At 40.9% G+C, this 24,787-nt stretch overlaps 1 protein-coding gene across 1 annotated transcript; it reads left to right on the top strand.

The window, feature by feature from the left end:
* LOC120054746 (ras-related protein Rab-11B-like) lies at positions 1-23,375 on the top strand. The gene is made up of 5 exons (XM_039002311.1): positions 1-148; positions 21,302-21,497; positions 21,672-21,865; positions 21,966-22,046; positions 22,179-23,375. The coding sequence occupies exons 1-5, from the start codon at positions 109-111 to the stop codon at positions 22,319-22,321; spliced, it is 654 nt and encodes a 217-aa protein (XP_038858239.1). The 5' UTR covers positions 1-108; the 3' UTR covers positions 22,322-23,375.
* The last annotated feature ends 1,412 nt before the right edge of the window (positions 23,376-24,787 follow it).

Below are 24,787 nucleotides of genomic sequence, written 5' to 3'. Positions count from 1 at the left end.
GTCCCTCAGCTCACGTGCGAATTCCTTCCCGAGACTGTTTTACTGCATTTAGGAGTCCGGAGAATTTCTTTGGCAGTCTAATATTTTCATAAAGTGGGAATCGTCAAAATGGGAACCCGAGACGACGAATACGACTATTTATTCAAAGGTAAGACGCGCTCCAGAAGTTTAGTAGTTGGGGGACCATTTACTTGTTTTCTCAGTAGTTGAAGTTCAAAGCAGATGATGACGTCTCCACTGCCTTAACTTACTGTTCAGCTCGCTAACGTTAGCCAAACTAGCTTGCTAACCTGTTAGCAAGCTAGCTAACAAGCGGTTATCTGTGGCCTAATAAGCGTCTCATCACCATTTTTAGTTTGTTAGCTAATGTAAGCTACATATAGACAATGTGGAGAAAAATAGCTACTAGTTATAAACGTTTATAAGATTTAGAGTGGATAGCAAACAGCTAACGTTAACTAGCAAACTATGTAACGTTAGTTTGCTAATGTATGACAATCAGCTGGTATGAGCACAGATATAAATATTTGGTGTTATGTTAGCCAAAGCCACTTGCGATGTACTAGGCTAGCCATAACAGACTGCAGTATATTGGTAACTACGATGTTAGTATAGCTTGGTCACCACTTGTCTGAAATATGAAGAACCATTATGACTGAAAACGTCTGTATCCAAGATATGAAATGTTTTCTCTCACAAATAACTTTGCCCAAGGGGAGTGAACATTATTTATAATAAGGGTTACATGAATAAAATCGGACCTTTTGTAAATTAAAATGGATGGCCCTCCCTTAAAATTAATTTGCTTACCTAAACAAGTGACCATCCCCTATACCCAAAATAATAATTTAAAAAAAAAAAGTGGATACCAGAGAACATGTTTACCCCTCACTTCTTGGACAGACCAGAGCCTTAGATATGCAGTTTTAGCAACTGTTCCGTCATCCGGTAAGCATCACATGGCAACGCAGGAATTTTGATAGTGCACAGGGCTGTGGACCAGGTTGTGGGTGGAAATATGTATTTTACAGTAAAAACATTGCATGAATCTATCATTGTATTTGCAGGTCAGAGAAAAAATATGCTTTCTATAAACATTTCATGTGGTTCTACGTCATTTTACATATTAGCAGAATATTTTTATTATTAATAACTTCTTGACGCTAGGGGTCAGATTTTTTATTTATTTTTAAATAACGTTCCCAAGGTAAACGGACTATTTCTCAGGTCCAGATCGTAGAATATGCATATAATTTACAGATTAGGATAGAAAACACTCCAAAGTTTCCAAAACTTTCAAAATATTGTCTGTGAGTATAACAAAACTGATTTTGCAGGCGAAAACCTGAGGAAATCTAACCCGGAAATGATTTTTGCCCGTCTTTCTTCCATTTAAAGGGGTATCAACCAGATTTCTTTTCCAGTGGCTTCCTCAGGCTGTGACCAGGCTTAAGACATAGTTTCAGTCTTTTATTTAGAAAAATTAGCGAGATTTTTCAAAACTAGTCAGGTGTCCTTTGATTAGTTCCTGCGAGCGAGAGGGGTAGCTCTCCATTTTCTTTCTCTCTTTTATTGAATAGGTTACGGTCCGGTTGAAATATTATCGATTATGTATGTTAAAAACAACCTAAAGATTGATTATAAAAAACATTTGACATGTTTCTACAAACATTACGGATACTTTTTGGAATTTTCGTCGAACGGAACGAGGCTTTGGTTTTCTGAACATAGCGCGCAACCCAAATGGTGTTTTTTTGTTAAAAGTAATATTCATCGAACAAAAATAACATTTATTGTGTAACTGGGAGTCTCGTGAGTGCAAACATCCGAAGATTATCAAAGGTAAGCGATTCATTTTATTGCTTTTCTGACTTTCGTGACCATGCTAGCTGTTCTAGCATTGATTGATACACTCACAAAAGCTTGGATTGCTTTCGCTGTAAAGCATATTTCCAAAATCTGACACGATAGGTGGATTAACAACAAGCTACGCTGTGTTTTGGTATATTTCACTTGTGATTGCATGATTATAAATATTTTTTGTAATATTTGGCGCCCTGCAGTTCAGCGGTTGTTTAGGAAAAGGATCCCGCTAAAGGGATCCGTAGCGCAGAGAGGTTAACTGGGTGGTTCGAGCCCTGAATGCTGATCAAATCAAAGTTTATTTGTCATGTGCGCCGAATACAACAGGTGTAGTAGACCTTACAGCAAAACGCTTACTTACAGGCTCTAACCAATAGTGCCAATAAGGTATTAGGTGAACAATAGGTAAGTAAAGAAATAAAACAACAGTAAAAGTTAAGTGAAAAACAGTAGGGAGGCTATATACAGTAGCGAGGCTATAACAGTAGCGAGGGTACATACAGGCAGGCACTTGTTAGTCAGGCTGATTGAGGTAGTATGTACATATGGTTAAAGTGACTATGCATGTATGATAAACAGAGAGTAGCAGCGTAAAAGAGGGGTTGGACGGGGGGGTACAATGCAAATAGTCCGGGTAGCCATTTGATTACCTGTTCAGGAATCTTATGGCTTGGGGGTAAAAACTGTTGAAGCCTTTTTGTCTTAGACTTGGCACTCCAGTACCGCATGCCATGCAGTAGTAGAGAGAACAGTCTATGGCTGGGGTCTTTGACAATTTTTAGGGCCTTCCTCTGACACCGCCTGGTGTAGAGGTCCTGGATGGCAGGCAGCTTAGCCCCAGTGATGTACTGCGCCGTACGCACTACCCTCTGTAGTGCCTTGCGGTCGGAGGCGGAGCAATTACCGTACCAGGCAGTAATGCAACCAGTCAGGATGCTCTCGATGTTGCAGCTGTAGAACCTTTTGAGGATCTGAGGACCCGTGCCAAATCTTTTTAGTTTCCTGAGGGAGAATAGGCTTTGTCGTGCCCTCTTCACGACTGTCTTGGTATGTTTGGACCATTCTAGATTGTTGGTGATGTGGACACCAAGGAACTTGAAACTCTCAACCTGCTCCACTACAACCCCGTCCTCCTTTTCCTGTAGTCCACAATCATCTCCTTCTCCTCCATCTCCTGATTGGCTGACAGCCGTGGTATATCAGATCGTATACCACGGGTATGACAAAGCATTTCTTTTTACGGCTCTAATTACATTGGTAACCAGTTTATAATAGCAGTAAGGCACCTTGGGGTTTGTGATATATGGCCAATATACCAAGCCTAAGGGCTGTGTCCAGGAACTCCCGTGTTGCATCGTGGATAAGAACAGCCCTTAGCCATGGTATATTGGCCATATACCACACCCCTTCGGGCCTTATTGCTTAAATACTGCACAAATTACAGAAATTACAGGCTAAGAATGGACAGAGGCCTATTAGTTAATCTTATCATATTTCTCCAATGCCAAATCTGTGTTTTGTTTGCAACGAAACTGTCCCTGTTTGCAAATAATTACATCTGAGAAATCATTAGGAATCTGAGCATGGTACTTTCAAAAGTTAGGTCTACCTTTCCACCCCAGACAATAGGTCTACCGACTCAGAAAAATGTAAACTTTAACTGCTGGCTACTGTTCTTCCGTGGCTTAACCCTACGAGAGAATCAAATCAAATTTATTTATATAGCCCTTCGTACATCAGCTAATATCTCGAAGTGCTGTACAGAAACCCAGCCTAAAACCCCAAACAGCAAGCAATGCAGGTGTAGAAGCACGGTGGCTAGGAAAAACTCCCTAGAAAGGCCAAAACCTAGGAAGAAACCTAGAGAGGAACCAGGCTATGAGGGGTGGCCAGTCCTCTTCTGGCTGTGCCGGGTGGAGATTATAACAGAACATGGCCAAGATGTTCAAATGTTCATAAATGACCAGCATGGTCAAATAATAATAATCACAGTAGTTATCGAGGGTGCAGCAAGTCAGCACCTCAGGAGTAAATGTCAGTTGGCTTTTCATAGCCGATCATTAAGAGTATCTCTACCGCTCCTGCTGTCTCTAGAGAGTTGAAAACAGCAGGTCTGGGACAGGTAGCACGTCCGGTGGACTGGTCAGGGTTCCATAGCCGCAGGCAGAACAGTTGAAACTGGAACAGCAGCCACGGCCAGGTGCACTGGGGACAGCAAGGAGTCATCATGCCCGGTAGTCCTGACGCATGGTCCTAGGGCTCAGGTCCTCCGAGGGAGAGAAAGAAAGAGAGAAGGAGAGAATTAGAGAGAGCATACTTAAATTCACACAGGACACCGGATAAGACAGGAGAAGTACTCCAGATATAACAAACTGACCCTAGCCCCCCGACACATAAACTACTGCAGCATAAATACTGGAGGCTGAGACAGGAGGGGTCAGGAGACACTGTGGCCCCATCCGATGATACCCCCGTACAGGGCCAAACAGGAAGGATATAACCCCACCCACTTTGCCAAAGCACAGCCCCCGCACCACTAGAGGGATATCTTCAACCACCAACTTACAATCCTGAGACAAGGCCGAGTATAGCCCACAAAGATCTCCGCCACGGCACAAACCAAGGGGAAGGTCACAAGTGTTTCCCTAAAAGCTGTCTGGGTTTAAGAATCTACTATTGTACAGAAAGTGAATAGCTTAATCAGTTGATAGTGACAGAATTAGATTACTTCCAAGCAAAGTCTCTTTTTTTTTGTCTCCTCGGCTATAGAAGGTTGTAGCTCAGCCTCAATGTCAAAGAAATGACACAAGGATATTCCCATATACATCGGAGTCGCATCTTTCCCTGTATTTTACAGCTTGTTTCTAGCATAAAGCATCAGGGACCAAAGTGCTCTAATAGATCACTTTATATACAGTGCATTCGGAAAGTATTCAGACTTGACTTTTTCCACATTTTGTTACGTTACAGCAGGTTTTTAAATTTTTTATTCTGTGTTTTCCTGGGACCCAAGCTTATGAAAACATCAAACTATTTGTAAATATTGGTACATTTCATTGCCCTTATGCCTAAAACAAATGCAGTATTGACAAATAACAATGAAATGAAATACCCATATAAATAGCTATTCATGTTTATTTTCCCCTAATAAAAACACTCATATATCTGTCTAGGTTGGAACTGTTGCAGTTAAAATACAATAAATAATCTTCATTCTGACCCAGAAAAAACTGACTGATCACATCTCACAGATGTATAACAGAACACACACAGGCTCAGTTTTTGATAGTGCAATCCTAAGTAATGGTACATATGAAAAATTCAGGCCAACTGTACATCTTGCTGTAGAAATGTGATCCAAACCGGATCAGAACATCTACTGCTTTCTCAGTCAGACAAGAGAACGCTTCCTGCTGTAGATGAGCAACCCAGAACTATGAGTGTTTGCCTCAAAAAGCATCTGGCTTCAAATCAAAATTTATTGGTCACATACACATGTTTAGCAGATGTTATTGCGGGTGTAGCGAAATACCTGTTTCTAGCTCCGACAGTGCAGTAATATCTAACAGTTTCACAACATATACCCAATAAACAAAAAATCTAAGTAAAGGAATGGCATTATGAATATATGGACAAGCAATGAGCGGCAAAGACTTAAGATACAGTAGAATGGAATACAGTATATACATGAGATGAGTAATGCAAAATATGTAAACATTATTAAAGTGACTAGTGTTCCGGTTATTAAAGTGGCCAATGATTTCAAGTCTATGTATATAGGCAGCAGCCTCTATGTGCTAGTGATGGCTATTTAACTTCTTATGGCTGCAAGCCCGAAGCCGGGCACAATATGACAACAGCCACTTCAAGTGCAGGGCGTGAAATTCAAAATATATTTTTTTGAAATATTTAACTTTTACACATTAACAAGTCCAATACAGCATTTGAAAGATAAACATCTTGTGAATCCAGCCAACATGTCCGATTTTTAAAATGTTTTACAGCGAAAACACCATGTATATTTATGTTAGCTCACCACCAAATACAAATAAGGACAGACATTTTTCACAGCACAGGTAGCATGCACAAAGCCAACCTAACTAACCAAGAACCAACCAAACTAACCAAGAAACAACTTCATCAGATGACAGTCTTATAACATGTTATTCAATAAATCTATGTTTTGTACGAAAAATGTGCATATTTGAGCTATAAATCAGTTTTACATTGCAGCTACCATCACAGCTACCGTCAGAAATGGCACCGAAGCAGCCAGAGTAATTAGACACCAACGTCAAATACCTAAATACTCATCATAAAACATTTCTGAAAAATACATGGTGTACAGCAAATGAAAGACAGGCATCTTGTGATTCCAGCCAATATTTCCGATTTCTTAAGTGTTTTACAGCGAAAACACAATATAGCATTATATTAGCTTACCACAATAGCCAGAAACACAAGCCATTCCCCAGCAGCAAAAGTTAGCGATCGTAACAAACCAGCAAAAGATATATAATTTTTGACTAACCTTGATAAGCTTCATCAGATGACAGTCCTATAACATCAGGTTATACATACACTTATGTTTTGTTCGAAAATGTGCATATTTAGAGCTGAAATCAGTGGTTATACATTGTGCTAACGTAGCATCTTTTTCCCACAACGTCCGGATATTTTTCTGGCACTCACATATTCTGACCAAATAACTATTCATAAACATAACTAAAAAATACATGTTGTATAGGAAATGATAGATACACTAGTTCTTAATGCAATCGCCGTGTTAGAATTCTAAAAATAACTTCATTACGATATGCAGTTTACGTTATGGCGAGAGCGTGCCCAAAACCTGGCCGCAACCTACTAGTACAACATGTTCGACAGATATATGAAATAACATCATAAAATGGGTCCTACTTTTGATGATCTTTCATCAGAATGTTGTACAAGGGGTCCTTTGTCGGGAACAATCGTTGTTTGGATTTAGAATGTCCTCTTCTCCAGTCAATTAGCACGGAAAGCTAGCAAAGTGGCGCTAAGCTCTCCTTCGTGAACCAACGCAACACGCCTAACGTCCCGAAAAAATTTCAATAATCTAATAAAACTATTGAAAAAACATACTTTACGATGATATTGTCACATGTATCAAATAAAATCAAAGCCGGAGATATTAGTCGTCTATAACGACAGCTGTACAGAAGGCAATCCCAGGTCCCTTCACGCGCTCTCCAGAAAACAGGAAACTGGTGACACGTCATACAAAGAGCATTTATTCGAGCCCAGATCAAGTTATACACTCAATTTCTTCTCTCACTGCCTGTCGACATCTAGTGGAAGACGTATGAAGTGCATGTATTCTAATAAATATCAAGGACGTTTATAGGCAGCCCCTAGAAGAGAGCATCGATTTCAGATTTTCCACTTCCTGTCAGGAAGTTTGCTGCAAAATGAGTTCTGTTTTACTCACAGATATAATTCAAACGGTTTTAGAAACTAGAGAGTGTTTTCTATCCAATAGTAATAATAATATGCACCTTTTATCCGGCTACTCAATACTGCCCCTGCAGCCCAAACAGGTTAACAGTCGGATGGCCTTGAGATAAAAGCTGTTTTTCAGTCTCTCGGTCCCAGCATTGATGCACCTGTACTGACCTCGCCTTCTGACTGATAGCGGGGTGAACAGGCAGTGGCTCGGATGGTTGTTGTCCTTGATAATCTTTTTTGCCTGTGACATCGGGTGATGTAGGTGTCCTGGAGGGCAGGTAGTTTGCCCCCGGTGATGCGTTGGGCAGACCGCACTACACTCTGGAGAGCCCTGCGGTTGCGGGCGGTGCAGTTGCTGTACCAGGCAGTGATACAGCCCGACAGGATGCTCTCAATTGTGCATCTGTAAAAGTTTAAGGGTTTTAGTTATTTTCTTTTCTTCAGCCTCCTGAGGTTGAAGAGGCGGTGTTGTGCCTTCTTCACCACACTGTCTGTGTGGGTGGACCGTTTCAGTGATGTGTACACCGAGGAACTTGAAGCTTTCCACCTTCTCCACTGCGGTCCCGTCGATGTGGATAGGGGGGTGCACCCTCTGCTGTTTCCTGAAGTCCACCATCATCTCCTTTGTTTTGTTGACATTGGGTGAGAGGTTATTTTCCTCCTCCCTGTAGGCTGTCTCATTGTTGGTAATCAAGCCTACTGCTGTTGTGTCGTCTGCGAACTTGATGATTGAGTTGGAGGCGTGTGTGGCCACACAGTCATGGGTGAACAGGGAGTACAGGAGAGGGCTGAGCACACACCCTTGTGGGGCCCCAGTGTTGAGGATCAGCGAAGTGGAGGTGTTGTTTCCTACCTTCACCACCTGGGGGCGGCCCGTCAGGAAGTCCAGGACCCAGTTACACAGGGCGGGGTTCAGACCGGGCAATGCCTAGAGCTTAATGATGAACTTGGAGGGTACTATGGCGTTGCATGCTGAGCTATAATCAATGAACAGCATTCTTACAATCACTTTATTCCAGTTCAGAATAAAAATTATTCATTGTACAGTTGAAGTTGGAAGTTTACATACACCTTAGCCAAATACATTTAAACTTAGTTTTTCACATTCCTGACATTTAATCCTAGTAAAAATTCACTGTCTTAGGTCAGTTAGGATCACCACTTTATTTTAAGAATGTGAAGTGTCATAATAGTAGAGAATGATTTATTTCCGCTTTTATTTCTTTCATCACATTCCTAGTGGGTCAGAAGTTTACATATACTCAATTAGTATTTGGTAGCATTGCCTTTAAATTGTTTAACTTGGGTCAAACGTTTTGGGTAGCCTTCCACAAGCTTCCCACAATAAGTTGGGTGAACTTTGGCCCATTCCTCCTGACAGAGCTGGTGTAACTGAGTCAGGTTTGTAGGCCTCCTTGATCACACGCCTTTTCAGTTCTACCCACACATTTTATGTAGGATTGAGGTCAGGGCTTTGTGATGGCCACTCCAATACCTTCACTTTGTTGTCCTTAAGCCATTTTGCCACAACTTTGGAAGTATGCTTGGGGTCATTGTCCATTTGGAAGACCCATTTGTGACCAAGCTTTAATTTCCTGACTGACGTCTTTAGATGTTGCTTCAATATATCCACATAATTTTCCATCTTCATGATGCCATCAATTTTGTGAAGTGCACCAGTCCCTCCTAACATTATTATGGCAAACACTTCTATTTTTGTTTCATCAGACCAGAGGATAATTCTCCAAAAGTACGATCTTTGTCCCAATGTGCAGTTGCAAACCGTAGTCTGGCTTTTTTATGGAGGTTTTGGAGCAGTGGCTTCTTCCTTGCTGAGCGGCCTTTCAGGTTCTGTCGATATAGGACTTGTTTTACTGTGGATATAGATTCTTTTGTACCTGTTTCCTCCAGCAACTTCACAAGGTTCTTTGCTGTTGTTCCGGGATTGATTTGCACTTTTCGCACCAAAGAACGTTCATCTCTAGGAGACAGAACGCGTCTCCTTCCTGAGCGCTATGACGGCTGCGTGATCCCATGGTGTTTATACTTGCGTACTATTGTTTGTACAGATGAACGTGGCACCTTCAGGCATTTGAAAATGCTCCCAAGGATGACCCAGACTTGTGGAGGTCTACAATTTGTTTTCTGAGATCTTGGCTGATTTCTTTTGATTTTCCTATGATGTCAAGCAAAGAGGCACTGAGTTTGAAGGTAGGCCTTGAAATACATCCACAGGTACACCTCCAATTGACACAAATGATGTCAATTAGCCTATCAGAAGCTTCTAAATCCATGACTTAATTTTCTGGAATTTTTCAAGCTGTTTGAAGGCACAGTCAACTTAGTGTATGTAAACTTCTGACCCGCTGGAATTGTGATACAGTGATTTATAAGTGAAATAATCTGTAAACAATTGTTGGAAAAATTACTTGTGTCATGCACAAAGTAGATGTCCTAACCGACTTGCCAAAACCATAGTTTGTTAACAAGAAATTTGTGGAGTGGTTTAAAAACGAGTTTTAATGACTCCAACCTAAGTGTATGTAAACTTCCGACTTCAACAGTATTTTAACAGCAACAGTTCCAACCTAGACTTGTTTTCAACAATTTCTACAGTAAGATGTACAGTAGGCCTGATCATTGTTCATATGTACTGTTACTTAGTAGCTAGCTAGCTTGCTTTGGTTAACGCTAGCTATTAGCTGTGTACAAGGGGATTGTTTGAAAGAGAAACTCGCATCAACTACTATGAGACAGTACTCCTTTATTTCAGCTTATCATCATCACCTGTTACAAAGTGACAACAATGCCTTACTTGCTCACTTACTCTTCCACTGTCAGAGCACTGTTTGAGGCATTCTGCCCTGATCTGTTATAACTCCTAGGGTTTACCGTCATGCTGTGAATGTTTGGTCAGGATGTTGTTTTTATTTTGTTCATTTTGAGACCCATTACTAAGCACTTCCCGCACAAAACGAGTGTGCGCTTCTCGTTATTTCTCAAAGTTTGTATTAAACCAAGAGAGAAACTCATCGCTGTATTTGCGTTTCATGACAATTGAACTTAGTCAGAAATCAAATTTGATTTGTCACACATACACATGGTTAGCAGATGTTAATGCGAGTGTAGTGAAATGCTTGTGCTTCTAGTTCCGACAATGCAGTAATAACCAACGAGTAATCTAACCTAACAATTCCACAACTACTACCTTATACACACAAGTGTAAAGGGATAAAGAATATGTACATAAAGATATATGAATGAGTGATGGTACAGAACGGCATAGGCAAGATGCAGTAGATGGTATCGAGTACAGTATATACATATACATTATATTAAGTGGCATTGTTTAAAGTGGCTAGTGATACATTTTTGATCAATTTCCATTATTAAAGTGAGCTGGAGTTGAGTCAGTATGTTGGCAGCAGCCACTCGATGTTAGTGGTGGCTGTTTAACAGTCTGATGGCCTTGAGATAAAAGCTGTTTTTCAGTCTCACGGTCCCTTCTTTGATGCACCTGTACTGACCTCGCCTTCTGGATAATAGCGGGGTGAACAGGCAGTGGCTCGGGTGGTTGTTGTCCTTGATGATCTTTATGGCCTTCCTGTGACATCGGGTGGTGTAGGTGTCCTGGAGGGCAGGTAGTTTGCCCCCAGTGATGCGTTGTGCAGACCTCACTACCCTCTGGAGAGCCTTACGGTTGTGGGCGGAGCAGTTGCCGTACCAGGCGGTGATACAGCCCGACAGGATGCTCTCGATTGTGCATCTGTAGAAGTTTGTGAGTGCTTTTGGTGACAAGCCGCATTTCTTCAGCCTCCTGAGGTTGAAGAGGCGCTGCTCCGCCTTCTTCACAACGCTGTCTGTGTGGGTGAACCAATTCAGTTTGTCCGTGATGTGTACGCCGAGGAACTTAACTTACTACCCTCTCCACTACTGTCCCGTCGATGTGGATAGGGGGGTGCTCCCTCTGCCGGTTTCTGAAGTCCACAATCATCTCCTTTGTTTTGGTGAGTGTGAGGTTATTTTCCTGACACCCCACTCCGAGGGCCCTCACCTCCTCCCTGTAGGCCGTCTCGTCGTTGTTGGTAATCAATCCTACCACTGTAGTGTCGTCCGCAAACTTGATGATTGAGTTGGAGGCGTGCATGTCCACGCAGTCGTGGGTGGACAGGGAGTACAGGAGAGGGCTCAGAACGCACCCTTGTGGGGCCCCAGTGTTGAGGATCAGCGGGTTGGAGATGTTGTTACCTACCCTCACCACCTGGGGGCGGCCCGTCAGGAAGTCCAGTACCCAGTTGCACAGGGCGGGGTCGAGACCCAGGGTCTCAAGCTTGATTACGAGTTTGGAGGGTACTATGGTGTTAAATGCTGAGCTGTAGTCGATGATCAGCATTCTCACATAGGTATTCCTCTTGTCCAGATGGGTTAGGGCAGTGTGCAGTGTGGTTGCGATTGCGTCGTCTGTGTACCTATTGGGGCGGTAAGCAAATTGGAGTGGGTCTAGTGTGTCAGGTAGGGTGGAGGTGATATGGTCCTTGACTAGTCTCTCAAAGCACTTCATGATGACGGAAGTGAGTGCTACGGGGCGGTAGTCATTTAGCTCAGTTACCTTAGCTTTCTTGGGAACAGGAACAATGATGGCCCTCTTGTGGCTAGCTTGAGTCCATTTGATGACAGCGGTGAGTGACGGCGAATGGGAATGACAAGTGCATCGACTGCTGCTGAACGACAGTGCTGCAGCGTGTGGGTCGCGGACTGATCTTCCAGAAAACTGCCGAAAAAGATCTGGTAAACCGCGAAGCACAATGGCATTTTCCACCCACTTGCGCAGCTGCCAAACTGAGCAGAGACACCCAGGGTTGCCATGTCTGCGGTTTTCCTGATATTGGGCTACTTGGAAAACTGTGTCGTGGGTGAAAAATGTATTGGTTGCGGGTTTTGGGTATACTTGCACCACGGCCGCCATGGGCTCCCGAGTGGCGAGGCGGTCTAAGGCACTGTATCTCAGTGCTAGAGGCGTCACTACAGACCCTAGTTCTATTCCAGGCTGTATCAGAAAGGGCGGCGCACAATTGGCCCAGCGTCGTTAGGGTTTGGCCGGGGTAGGCCGTCATTGTAAATAAGAATTTGCTCATAACTGACTTGCCTAGTTAAATAAATGGCATTTCTCTCTCATATATATTATTTTTTATATATATATTTTTTTTGCTTATTATGTCATAGTTCACAATTGTTATTTTGATAAATCAAATTTTGCTTCTGTCTTGACAAGTTAAGTCGATATTCTTAAAGGATCATACCCTTTTTTTCTTCCCAGTTTACCCCTAAAATGACATAGCCAAATCTAACTGCTTGTAGCTCAGGACCTGAAGCAGGGATATGCATATTCTTGATACCATTTGAAAGGGAACACTTTGAAGTTTGTGGAAATGTAGGAGAATATAACCCATTAGATCTGGTAAAAGTTGTGATGAAAAAAAAAGTTTTTTTTTTTAATGGATCCTCTTTCAAATGCAAGAGTAATTTTAGATTTTGACCACCAGATGGCAGCAGTGTGTGCAAAGTTTCAGACTGATCCAGTGAAGAATAACATTACTGCACAATATTTTGTATTAAGTCTGCCAGGAGTTTGCCTATAGAACATATAAAAATGCTATGGTAATAACATTTTTTTTTTTTTACACACTCCCAGGAATGCCATACATGATGGATCATTAGCTTATACACTAACATTCACACAACTAGATGGCAGGGTGGGTGTGGAGCCAGAGTCAGCAGTGGTGTCAAACTGTAGACCCCAGTTCCTACATTAACATAAAAATGTATTTTATCAAACAAAACTATGCTACATTTTTATCTCTGGGACTCTCAGGAGGACAAATCAGAGCAAGATTACTAAATATAAGTACATTTAATTACCTTCAGAGGTGAATATATCAAACCAGTTGCCATGAAACGTTTTTTGTTGTTGTGCACTCTCCTCAAACAAAGCATGGTATTTTTTTTCACTGTAATAGCTACTGTTAATTAGACACTGCCGTTAGATTAACAATAATTTAAGCTTTCTGCCCATATAAGCCATGTCTATGTCCCAGAAAGTTGGCTGTTGTATACAACGTCATTCTAGTCACATTAGCGCACGTTAGCAACAATCATCCCGGTTTAGGGACACTTATCCCGTGTCGGTTAATTTGCTCGATAATGTTATCGAAAAAGGGTTTATTGTATAAATGTGGCTAGTTTCAGGCCTTTTGGGCAGGTTTTGAGTGGTCATTGGTTAGAAATTTTAGCTTGACCTGGCAACCCTGGAGACCGCTGCTAAGCATAGAGCGCACTGAACCGAGAGTACAGTTGCAATTCCAGTAATTCATGAAATAATTATACATTTACTCTGGCACGTCACGACCCATCATTAACAGGTCCCATACTTTAAGGCTGCGTTTAACCTTTTTTTTTCATCCATCTACAAACAATATCCCATAATGACAAAGCAAAAACAGGTTTTTAGATTTTTTTTTGCTAATTTATAATTTAAAAAAATACCATATTTACATAAGTATTCAGACCCTTTGCTATGAGACTCAAGTCCCCCTGTTGTAACTTCAATTGATTGAACATGATTTGGAAAGCTCTGAGACAGGATTGTGTTGAGGCACATATCTGGGGAAGGGTACCAAAAAAATGTCTGCAGCATTGAAGGTCCCCGAGAACACAGTGGCCTCCATCATTCTTAAAGCTTCCGGAAGTACAACCATCTCTGAAGCACTCCACCAATCAGGCCTTTTATGGTAGAGTGGCCAGACGGAAGCCACTCTTAAGTAAAAGGCACATGACAGACCACTTGGACTTTGCCAAAAGGCACCTAAAGGACTCTCAGACCATGAGAAACAACATTCTCAGGCCTGATGAAACCAAGATTGAACTCTTTGGCCTGGATGTCAACTGTTACGTCTGGATGAAACCTGGCACCATCCCTACCGTGAAGCATGGTGGTGGCAGCATCATGTTGTGGGGATGTTTTTCAGCGGCAGGGACTGGGAGACTAGTCAGGATCGAGGGAAAGATGAATGGAGCAAAGTACAGAGATCCTTGATGAAAACCTGCTCCAGAGCGCTCAGGACCTCCGACTGTGGCAAAGGATCACCTTCCAACAGGACAACAACCCTAAGCACACAGCCAAGACAACGCAGGAGTGGCTTCAGGACAAGTCTCTGAATGTCCTTGAGTGGCCCAGCCAGAGCCTAGACTTGAATCCAATCGAACATCTCTGGAGAGACCTGAAAATAGCTGTACAGCTACGCTCCTTCTCCAACCTGACAGAACTTGAGAGGATCTACAGAGAAGAATGGGAGAAACTCCCCAAATACAGGTGTGCCAAGCTCTCATGTTCATACCCAAGAAGACTCTCTAGGCTATAAGCGCTGCCAAAGGTGCTTCAACAAAGTACGGAGTAAAGGGTCTGAATACTTATGCAAATGTTTATTTTCAGTTTGTAGATTGAGGGGGGAAAACTATTTCATTTTTGAATAAGGCTGTAAGAATTGATAAATACATCATGGGCTAGAAACATTTGTTTTTAATAAAATTATTTATAGTAGCTATAGCAAGCTATCAAAGTTGACCTCCAATCCTCCGTATCTTCGCGCTCTCCTCAAACTGAACAGAACATAGGCCATAGACTAGTCCGCATGCAAGAGTGCATTTTTTTTTTTTTTTTTACTAGATCTAATAAGAAAAATATAATAAGAATAAGAAGCCTTTGCTTCTCCGGAACTGCCACTGTAGGCCTACACAGCACAGACATTGGTTAGGCTTCTCACAAGAAGCAAGAGCAAAGCAACCTGGGGCTCAGTGTTGGAATATCCTTGCAGTGTGTAATGCAGCCTAGTTGTATTTACACCATCCCAGCAGCTATTTTAGAAATGTAACTTTGCTCTGTGCTTCTCCGTGCATGGACTTTGTACGTTATTACCTATTAGGGCTGTCCCCGACCAAAAGAAATCTGGGTCGACCGAGAGTCATCTATTCTTTCGACCAATCGATTGGTCAATTTTAAGTGTATTTTTCCATATAGACACACCCTATGTTTTGAATAAAATCAACTATATGTAGGCTACTGAGCTTCTCTGATGCTTTTAAGCACTGCAATTTTAAAAATGAAAATTACTGAAGAGGGAGCCAGAGACTAATATAGCCTAACCAGAAGTTTAAAAAAATAAAACTCTCCTCCTGCTGCCCAATTCTGCTGTCCTTTGCAGATTCTGCCTTTTAAGCTCCTGAAGTTGCCAGTAATAGGCTACACCAGCGGTCGGCAACCTTTTCCATTTGGAGTGCCAAGTTATCGAAACAATTCTACGGCGTGCCAGTTATGATTTTCATATGCACATTTTCGTGGAACAGTTTAATTTCATTTTATAATAACATCTTCATATTTCAAAATCAATGTCATGTGGTTAATCAAAACTAGTTAAATGAAAATGATACCCATCTAAAAGTAACTTCTATTGCCATTGCCAATATATTTAAAAAAACGACATAAAACCAACAAATAAAAAGATAGAAAATATCCTAAAAATAAATATTCTATGAATCACATTGACTATGCATGGCCTGTCTGCAAGGATTTTTGATTTTCTTTTTTAACTATTAACTTGGTCAGCCTGAAGCTGGTGCTAGCAAACTTGCAACATTATATAAAATATTCTGGGTCCTCAGTTTCCCAGGCCAGTGAGCTCTGTACAGACACAACTGTAGGCTATTTGCACAAGGGATAAGAAGTAACTATTTTATGTTTCCACCAGATCAGAGCATGACACCTTTTTTCTCCTTTCATGCCGAGTAGTTATCAAAAGGGAGAGCGCTGGAAAGATTTTTCAAATAGGCTACGTTGAGGATCTATTGTCATTCTCAATGGATGAAAAAACAGACTTTGTTTACTTGCTGTTTGAGGCGAAGAAAAAATTACGTTGAGAAGCTCCACAGTGATGGTGAGTTAAGACAATCAGAAATAATATCAGATCCCCAAATGGGCGCATTTATAAACCTACATTTGCGCCCAGGCCAGGTAGCCTAGACCTAGCTCTATGCGTAATCAAGTGCGTATCTTTACTCAAGATTGCCAATTTAATCAATTGACAACTCGTAAATGGAATTACGTTTTTTTTTTTTTTTTTTACATTTTTCTCACAAGCGTAGCCTAGGTTGTGCTCGCTGTCAACAACGTGTCCACTCCTACAATGACAACGGTAAGAGTAATAATAATATATTGAATACATTAACATAAATTACTGTAACCAGACAAACGTAGATTCGAAACTGGGAATTAACGGTAAGGGTGGGTTGCACCAACATGGATTAACTCAAACTGTGTTAAATCAAGGTTAATCTATTTATCTTGTTGCACTAAAATTTTAAACCTAGTTTTAAATTAAATCCTTCCTCTAATCTAAGTTTAGTTTTCACTTTAAACCTAGATTAATTTTACGCGTGTTGCTCAATGAATTAAAAAAAATATCTAAACTTAAATTGGAAATTAATTCTAAACTGCCACATGAGGTGGTTTAACTGATAATGGTAGCATATCTACTGTGGAGAGACCTAAATGAGTTCCTCGGAGAATAATTAGAGACCGGTTAAATCCTATTGAGTTTTATGATAATTAACTCATTATTAGTAGGCTATTTATGTGCCCATTTTGTACAACAATTGAATTGGGGCTTATGATATGCCCAGCCTTGATACGAATGATGATGTTATGCAACATGCTGTAACGGGCCTGATAACGGTAACATTGTAGTGAAGTAGTATTAATGTTAGTTTTAGTGTGCATTGTTGTTTATGCATACTAAATATTGGTGGGTCAAGTTGTCCGTCGTCATCATAGGGGTTATGGAGAGGGGCAAACTGCTGGGGAATCATTTCGCATATCTTCTGGATGACAGGATCAATTCCCTTTGACGGAGGCCGCCCTCTGGCTCCGGTCTGAAATAGCCCCCGCCTCTCCTCTGCCTCATCCTTTTTGGCTTTCGTATTTAAGTTTTTTCCCTCCGCGTCGATCCATTATATTTGTCGCATAAAATGGCCCAGGTGTCTTCTTTTTGACAGTCGTGTTGTCTGTCTTTTTATCCTCCAGTACATTACTAAATTCCTCCTCCAGCTCCGAGTTATTTTTATTTTTTTCATAAGCGGAGAAATTTGAGCTTCTTTGACGTGCCAAGATCAAGTGGCTATCGGACAAATAATAAATGGTTAAATAACGTTAAGTAATGACAATAATATTGTATGCAAGCTAGCTTGGTTAATAAACTAGCCAGCTACAGTAGCTAACTAATTCGTTTTCTGTCTAGTACTGGCAAATAACGGATTTTATTTCAAGTCAGCCAACCTATGACCTTTCACGATGGAGTTGCAGTAGTTCTAACCTTGTTATTATTTTATCAAGGAACAGCGACTTTGTTGACTAGCTATTTCGTTTCAAATCACGAAATACCTCATATTGGTGTAATGTCACTAATCATAGTTTAAAACCGTTCATCATAGATTTACTGATCTAGATTCTAAATTAAGTGGTGCAACACATCTCTAATTATTAACCTAGATTTACACAACCTAGATTAGCTCTAATCCTAGATTAATTTAAACCATGTTGGTGCAACCCACCCTAAATGTACTACTGGTGATACTGGTGTGTCATCCCTGCGGCCTCCGCAATGGATTAGTCCACTCCGACAGGCATGAATCAGACGGGTGTCTCGTGTGCCATAATTTATTTACAAATATATTTGCCACTGCTTGACAAAAAAAAATATTGGTTGCCCAAACAATCGATCAGTCGACTATATTGGGGTCATCCTTATTGACTATAGCCTTTTAAACTCAACTCTGGACCTCGAAGACAGTTCCACTGTATTTATTTTCATCGTTCCCCTCCAACCAGGGACTGATTTAGACCTGGTCTATGCTATTTTAATTATTAGGTAGAACAGAAAGCCAGCAGGCTTTGGACCTCGTAGGGTAAGAGTTGAATACCCCTGGCCTATAGGCTATGGATCATTTGATTGAGACCAAACTAAATAGCCTATAAGCGCACTTGATGTTTCGCACCCAGAGGAGAGTCAGAGATTAAGGGTGACATCGGGCATATGTATACACACACACAGTTGAAGTCGGAAATATACATACACCTTAGCCAAATATATTGAAACTCAGTTTTTCACAATTCCTTACATTTAATCCTAGTAAAAATTCCCTGTTGTAGGTCAGTTAGGATCACCACTTTATTTTAAGAATGTGAAATGTCAGAATAATAGTAGAGAGAATGATTTATTTCAGCTTTTATTTCTTTCATCACATTCCCAGTGGGTCAGAAGTTTACATACACTCAATTAGTATTTGGTAGCATTGCCTTAAAATTGTTTAACTTGGGTCAAATGTTTCGGGTAGCCTTCCACAAGCTTCCTACAATAAGTTGGGTGAATTTTAGCCCATTTCTCCAGACAGAGCTGGTGTAACTGAGTCAGGTTAGTAGGCCTCCTTGCTCGCACACGCTTTTTCAGTTCTGCCCACACATTTTCTATAGGATTGAGGTCAGGGCTTTGTGATGGCCACTCCAATACCTTGACTTTGTTGTCCTTAAGCCATTTTGCCACAACTTGTATGCTTGGGGTCATTGTCCATTTGGAAGACCCAATTTACGACCAAGCTTTAACTTCCTGACTGACGTCTTGAGATGTTGCTTCAATATATCCACATAATTTTCCATCCTCATGATGCCATCTATTTTGTGAAGTGCACCAGTCCCTCCTGCAGCAAAGCACCCCCACAACATGATGCTGCCACCCCCGTGCTTCACGGTTGCAAGCCTCCCCCTTTTTCCTCCAAACATAACGATGGTCATTATGGCCAAACAGTTCTATTTTTGTTTCATCAGACCAGAGGACATTGCTCCAAAAAGTACGATCTTTGTCCCCATGTGCAGTTGCAAACCGTAGTCTGGCTTTTTTATGGCGGTTTTGGAGCAGTGGCTTCTTCCTTGCTGAGCGGACTTTCAGGTTATGTCGATATAGGACTCGTTTTACTGTGGCTATAGATACTTTTGGCCCTGTTTCCTCCAGCATCTTCACAAGGTCCTTTGCTGTTGTTCTGGGATTGATTTGCACTTTTCACACCAAAGTACGTTCATCTCTAGGAGACAGAACATGTTTCCTTCCTGAGCGGTATGAAGGCTGCGTGGTCCCATGGTGTTTATACTTGCGTACTATTGAAAATTGCTCCCAAGGATGAACCAGACTTGTGGAGGTCTACAATTTTTTTCCTGAGGTCTTGGCTGATTTCTTTTGATTTTCCTATGTCAAGCAAAAAGGCACTGAGTTTGAAGGTAGGCCTTGAAATACATCCACAGGTACACCTCCAATTGACTCAAATGATTCAATTAGCCTATCAGAAGCTTCTAAAGCCATGACATAATTTTCTGGAATTTTTCAAGCTGTTTAAAGGCACAGTCAACTTAGTGTATGTAAACTTCTGATACAGTGAATTAACTTAAATAATTTGTCTAAACAACTGTTGGAAAAACCAAACCAAAGTAGCTAATTGGACATAAATAACGGACATTATCAAACAAATCAAGCATTTATTGTAGACCTGGGATTCCTGGGAGTGCATTCTGATGAAGATCATCAAAGGTAAGGGAATATTTATCATGTAATTTCTGGTTTCTGTTGACTCCAACATGGCGGCTAATTTGACTATTGTTCTGAGCGCCGTCTCAGATTATTGCATGGTTTGCTTTTTCCGTAAAGTTTTTTTTTTTAAATCTAACACAGCGGTTGCATTAAGGAAGGGTATATCTATAATTCCATGTGTATAACTTGTATTATCATATACATTTATGATGAGTATTTCTGTTGAAACGATGTGGCTATGCAAAATCACTGGATGTTTTTGGAACTAGTGAATGTAACGCGCCAATGTAAACTCAGATTTTTTTATATAAATATGAACTTTATCAAACAAAACATACATGTATTGTGTAACATGAAGTCCTTCATCTGATGAAGATCATCAAAGGTTAGTGATTCATTTTATCTCTTTGTGCTTTTTGTGACTCCAATCTTTGGCTGGAAAAATGACTGTGCTTATTGTGGTATGGTGTGACCTAACATAATCGTTTGTGGTGCTTTCGCTGAAAAGCATATTTGAAATCGGACACTTTGGGATTAACAACAAGATGACCTTTTAAAATGGTATAAGACACATGTATGTCTGAGGAATTTTAATTATGATATTTCTGTTTTTTGAATTTTGCGCCCGGCACTTTCACTGGCTGTTGTCATATCGATCCCGTTACCGGGATTGCAGCCATAAGAAGTTAACGACCGTTCCACAGGTGCATGTTCATTAATTGTTTATGGTTCATTGAACAAGCATGGGAAACAGTGTTTAAACCCTTTGCAATGAAGATCTGTGAAGTTATTTGGATTTTTATGAATTATCTTTGAAAGACCGGGTCCTGAAAAAGGGCCGTTTCTTTTTTTTGCTGAGTTCATATATAATCCTAATCAACTAATTCCAAAACATTGAGAAGTATTGGAATTTAATAATTAGCAAATTACATGACCCTCCCCTGGACTTGATTAAAAAACTAAACTTTCCCCTTGACTGAAATTGAAAAAGCATGACCCTCTCCCATTTTCCTCCCAGGTAATCATTCTTCGGTAAATTTCGACCCCTCTCTAAGTATCTGCACCAGGTCATCATGACTGTATCTATCATGATAGTGGTTAAATGACTAGCTACCAGGAAAAACATGCTCAGTAGATTTGGGCTTCCATTTAGTCATTGTTGAACAAATATAGCTCTGTACTAGTCATCTCTCAACCCCAATTGTTTCCACTGACATAGAAGCCTGTCATTGCAGTTCCAATATATATATATATATTTTTTTTGCCAGTGGTGCTTATCGGCGACTCTGGTGTGGGGAAGAGTAACCTGCTGTCCCGTTTCACAAGGAATGAGTTCAACCTGGAGAGCAAAAGCACCATCGGTGTGGAATTCGCCACCCGCAGCATCCAGGTGGATGGCAAGATGATAAAGGCCCAGATCTGGGATACAGCTGGACAGGAGCGCTACAGAGCCATCACCTCAGCGTGAGTGGAGGAGGGAGCTCACTGCTCAATAATGTTAAGGATGCTCGTCTTGCTGTAACCTGCCCTTTATGGAACTAGCATATTTTGATAGTACTGAAACCATTGTTTGAAATCTTTCTCTATCTTAGTCTCACAACCTATGACCTCCTATCCTCCCTGCTCTGTCCCAATCAGGTACTACCGGGGGGCGGTGGGGGCTCTCCTAGTGTACGACATTGCCAAGCATCTAACCTATGAAAACGTGGAGCGCTGGCTGAAGGAGCTGAGGGATCATGCTGATAACAACATCGTCATCATGCTGGTGGGCAACAAGAGTGACCTGCGCCACCTCAGGGCAGTGCCCACAGACGAGGCTCGCGCCTTCGCAGGTAAACAACAAAAACACTGGAGTAGATGACAGCTCACTCCGGGGACAAAGAAGACACCCCTGTTGGTCTCAACTCAATCTTTTCTCTCTTTCTCCCTCAGAAAAGAATACGCTATCATTTATTGAGACCTCAGCTTTGGACTCCACTAATGTAGAAGAGGCGTTCAAGAACATCCTCACAGGTAATGGGCAGGGGCCACTATACAAGGCTATTTACATTAGTTAGTTTCAAGTCAAATGGTTTGATTTCTTACACATGAATGGAATGGCATATTTAATAATGAGTAACTGATTTATTTGTATTTTCTCCACAGAAATCCACCGAATCGTATCACAGAAGCAGATAGCTGACAGATCAGCACATGACGAGTCTCCAGGCAACAATGTAGTGGACATCAGTGTCCCCCCCACCACCGATGGGCAGAAAAACAAACTACCATGCTGCCAAAGCCTGTGACCCACAATACCACCTTCCTACCCCCACCCCTCATTCATCTTTCTTTTGTCCTGGTTGTTGAACTGCTGCGGTCTCTCTTCCTCCATGTGTTTTAGAAATCTCCTAGAAAATCAGACTTTCTAGATAAGTCCTTTCTCCTTTTTTGTCTGTATGCTATCCTCTTCTAACCTCAAAGCTCATGTCTTTTACCAAGTGATAGGCAAAAATCCTATTTTGAATTCAGGTTCTGATCGTGTGACCCAATCCTGTAGAAGGAATGGTGAGAGATCAGTTTGTCCTGTGCTTCTGGTTGCCTTGCTGCTGTCCTCAGTCCTGAGTGTGGCATGAAAGGAGCAAGAACAGAGACCTGGGGTAGTGACTGACTTGGGCTGATATTAAGTGGGGGGTTTTGTTACGCCTATGGTTCAAAGAGATGCCAAAGTGTGGCTGTGATCATTTTCAATCTAAAATAATCTAATCTAAACAGTAAACTTGCAGAGAGAAACTTTTGTCAAAATTTGACTTTTTCCAATTGTATCATGGACTTTGTTTCACTATTGTTAGATGCAGCAACTGTGTTCGCTCTGTAATTAGATCATACTATGAATTGATCCAGTAGTCCGACTACAGTTGAAAGCAAACGTAAATATGCATCTTGTGTCCTGCCAATCATTTCAATGGAACTCGCCATGTAAAACCAACAACTAATTCCGAAGAACTAACATCTTTTAAATGACAACACTTAGCTTGCTTGTTTTGAGGAGGAGGGGGGCTGATATACAGTAACACTCAATATCTAGGGTGGAGGATGTTTTCATTGCTTCACTCTACTCAAACCATTAAGCCTCTAAAATGTAGTTGACAGTGGAATTTTTAAGAAAGGAAGGCTGCTTTTGTATGGTTGGCTATAATGCCTTATGTCTCTCCTTTCTAGTAGAATTGCCTGTATGTAATTTTCTGTCACATGTCCAACTTTTAAATCAATAAACACGTGTTAATTTGCCTTTTCATCAGGGAGCATTGAAATGGAAATAAACCAAATGAATGTCACTTGTTGACAGACATTTTCTTTGAACATCAAGTTTTCCTCTCAAGTCTTATAATGCTGAAACATATACTGCAGGACTTCTAGTGGTGTAGTTAGTTATAATGTTGAATCTGTGATACAGAAATACATGTTCACATAACTGCTATCAGTAGGACCAATATCTCAATTGCAACTTTAAATTTTAGACTTATTTACACATTTTGAAGAATTGAATGTAGAAAAAAAATTGTGCACTGAAATGTTATGGTAGACTTAGTTGAATACGTTCCAACATGTAACTTCAAAATACTGTACATGCTCACCAGAAGTGTGTCCATTAGATATGAAGTGAATTGCAACTACTTTGATATATTGTCAGAATTGTTCTTTTACTTTATGCCTGATTACCTTTAAGTCATTAATTTCAGTCATTCTGAATAGTTGATTTTATTTTAGAAAAAAAGTCTGATTAAGAAAATAAGGGTATTTATTTTAAGTGCAATCCACTATGTAAATATAAATCGCTTAATTTGTGAACGATTAAACGTGGATAAATACATTGACAAACAAAATGTGTGCTTGCTTCTGGTGTTAATTTACATTATACAAAATAACGGTGCTTTTCTTCCATATGGAAAAATACCTGTAACAATCTGTTTTATTTCACATTCAAATGGGTGAAATATTGAATTTCTATCAGGTTTCTATGTTTAAAATGTTTATATCCTATCAATCGGGCGCAGAATGCCAGCCAATTTACAAAAAAAGAACGTGGACATCCAGTTGGCGAGAAAGATAACTAGCTATGCTGATCGGAAACGCCGTCCGTATGTGGAGGAGGCTACTGTCAAAGACCATACAGTATGAAGATCACTGACCAATAATGAAGTGAGGCATAAACTGCTTCTCCAATAGAAATCCCGGATCACACTTGAGGGCGATGTCATGGCGACTTTGGCTAGCTGAGCGCATGCGCAGATACACGTCTTCGGGTCTGACCGTTGTCTCGCGCCGAACTGTGCGTGTGCATGCCGTCGAATCAAAGGCACTCCTTCAATATAAAGTTGTGTTTGACGAAAATGAAAACGTGTAACTTTGTCACTTTCACGAGATTGGAGTAATAACATGTTCAACAACTTTTAAGAAATTGGCTCGAATCTAGGTTGTGCCTTTAGATTTCTAGAAAATGAACTAAGGAATACATTTTCACTTCTCTCACTGATCCCAGATCGCATGGACATATTGTCCTTGTTCGAGAGCATCAAATCCATGATGCATTGTGGGTAAATTGTGACTGACTGGCGGATCTACAAACATTAATGAGTAGTTATTTTTGATGCAAAGTGATTTGTAGATCAGTCAGTCAGCAGCCACTTGCAATGTCGAACAAGCTCATTGACTTCTCCAATCCCAAACCCTAGCATGTGTCTGCTTGGTCAGTTTCGCAAGCGTTCCCGGTA

This window comes from Salvelinus namaycush, chromosome 10 (assembly GCF_016432855.1).
Source record: "Salvelinus namaycush isolate Seneca chromosome 10, SaNama_1.0, whole genome shotgun sequence".
NCBI classification, from domain to species: Eukaryota; Metazoa; Chordata; class Actinopteri; order Salmoniformes; family Salmonidae; genus Salvelinus; species Salvelinus namaycush.
This window is presented reverse-complemented; position numbering and strand designations above follow the sequence as displayed.

Coding starts and splice junctions, on each gene's coding strand:
- LOC120054746 (XM_039002311.1), top strand. CDS start 109: ATGGGAACCCGAGACGACGAATACGACTATTTATTCAAAG. Junction 149..21,301: donor ATACGACTATTTATTCAAAG/GTAAGACGCGCT, acceptor TTTTTTTGCCAG/TGGTGCTTATCGGCGACTCT. Junction 21,866..21,965: donor CGAGGCTCGCGCCTTCGCAG/GTAAACAACAAA, acceptor TTTCTCCCTCAG/AAAAGAATACGCTATCATTT.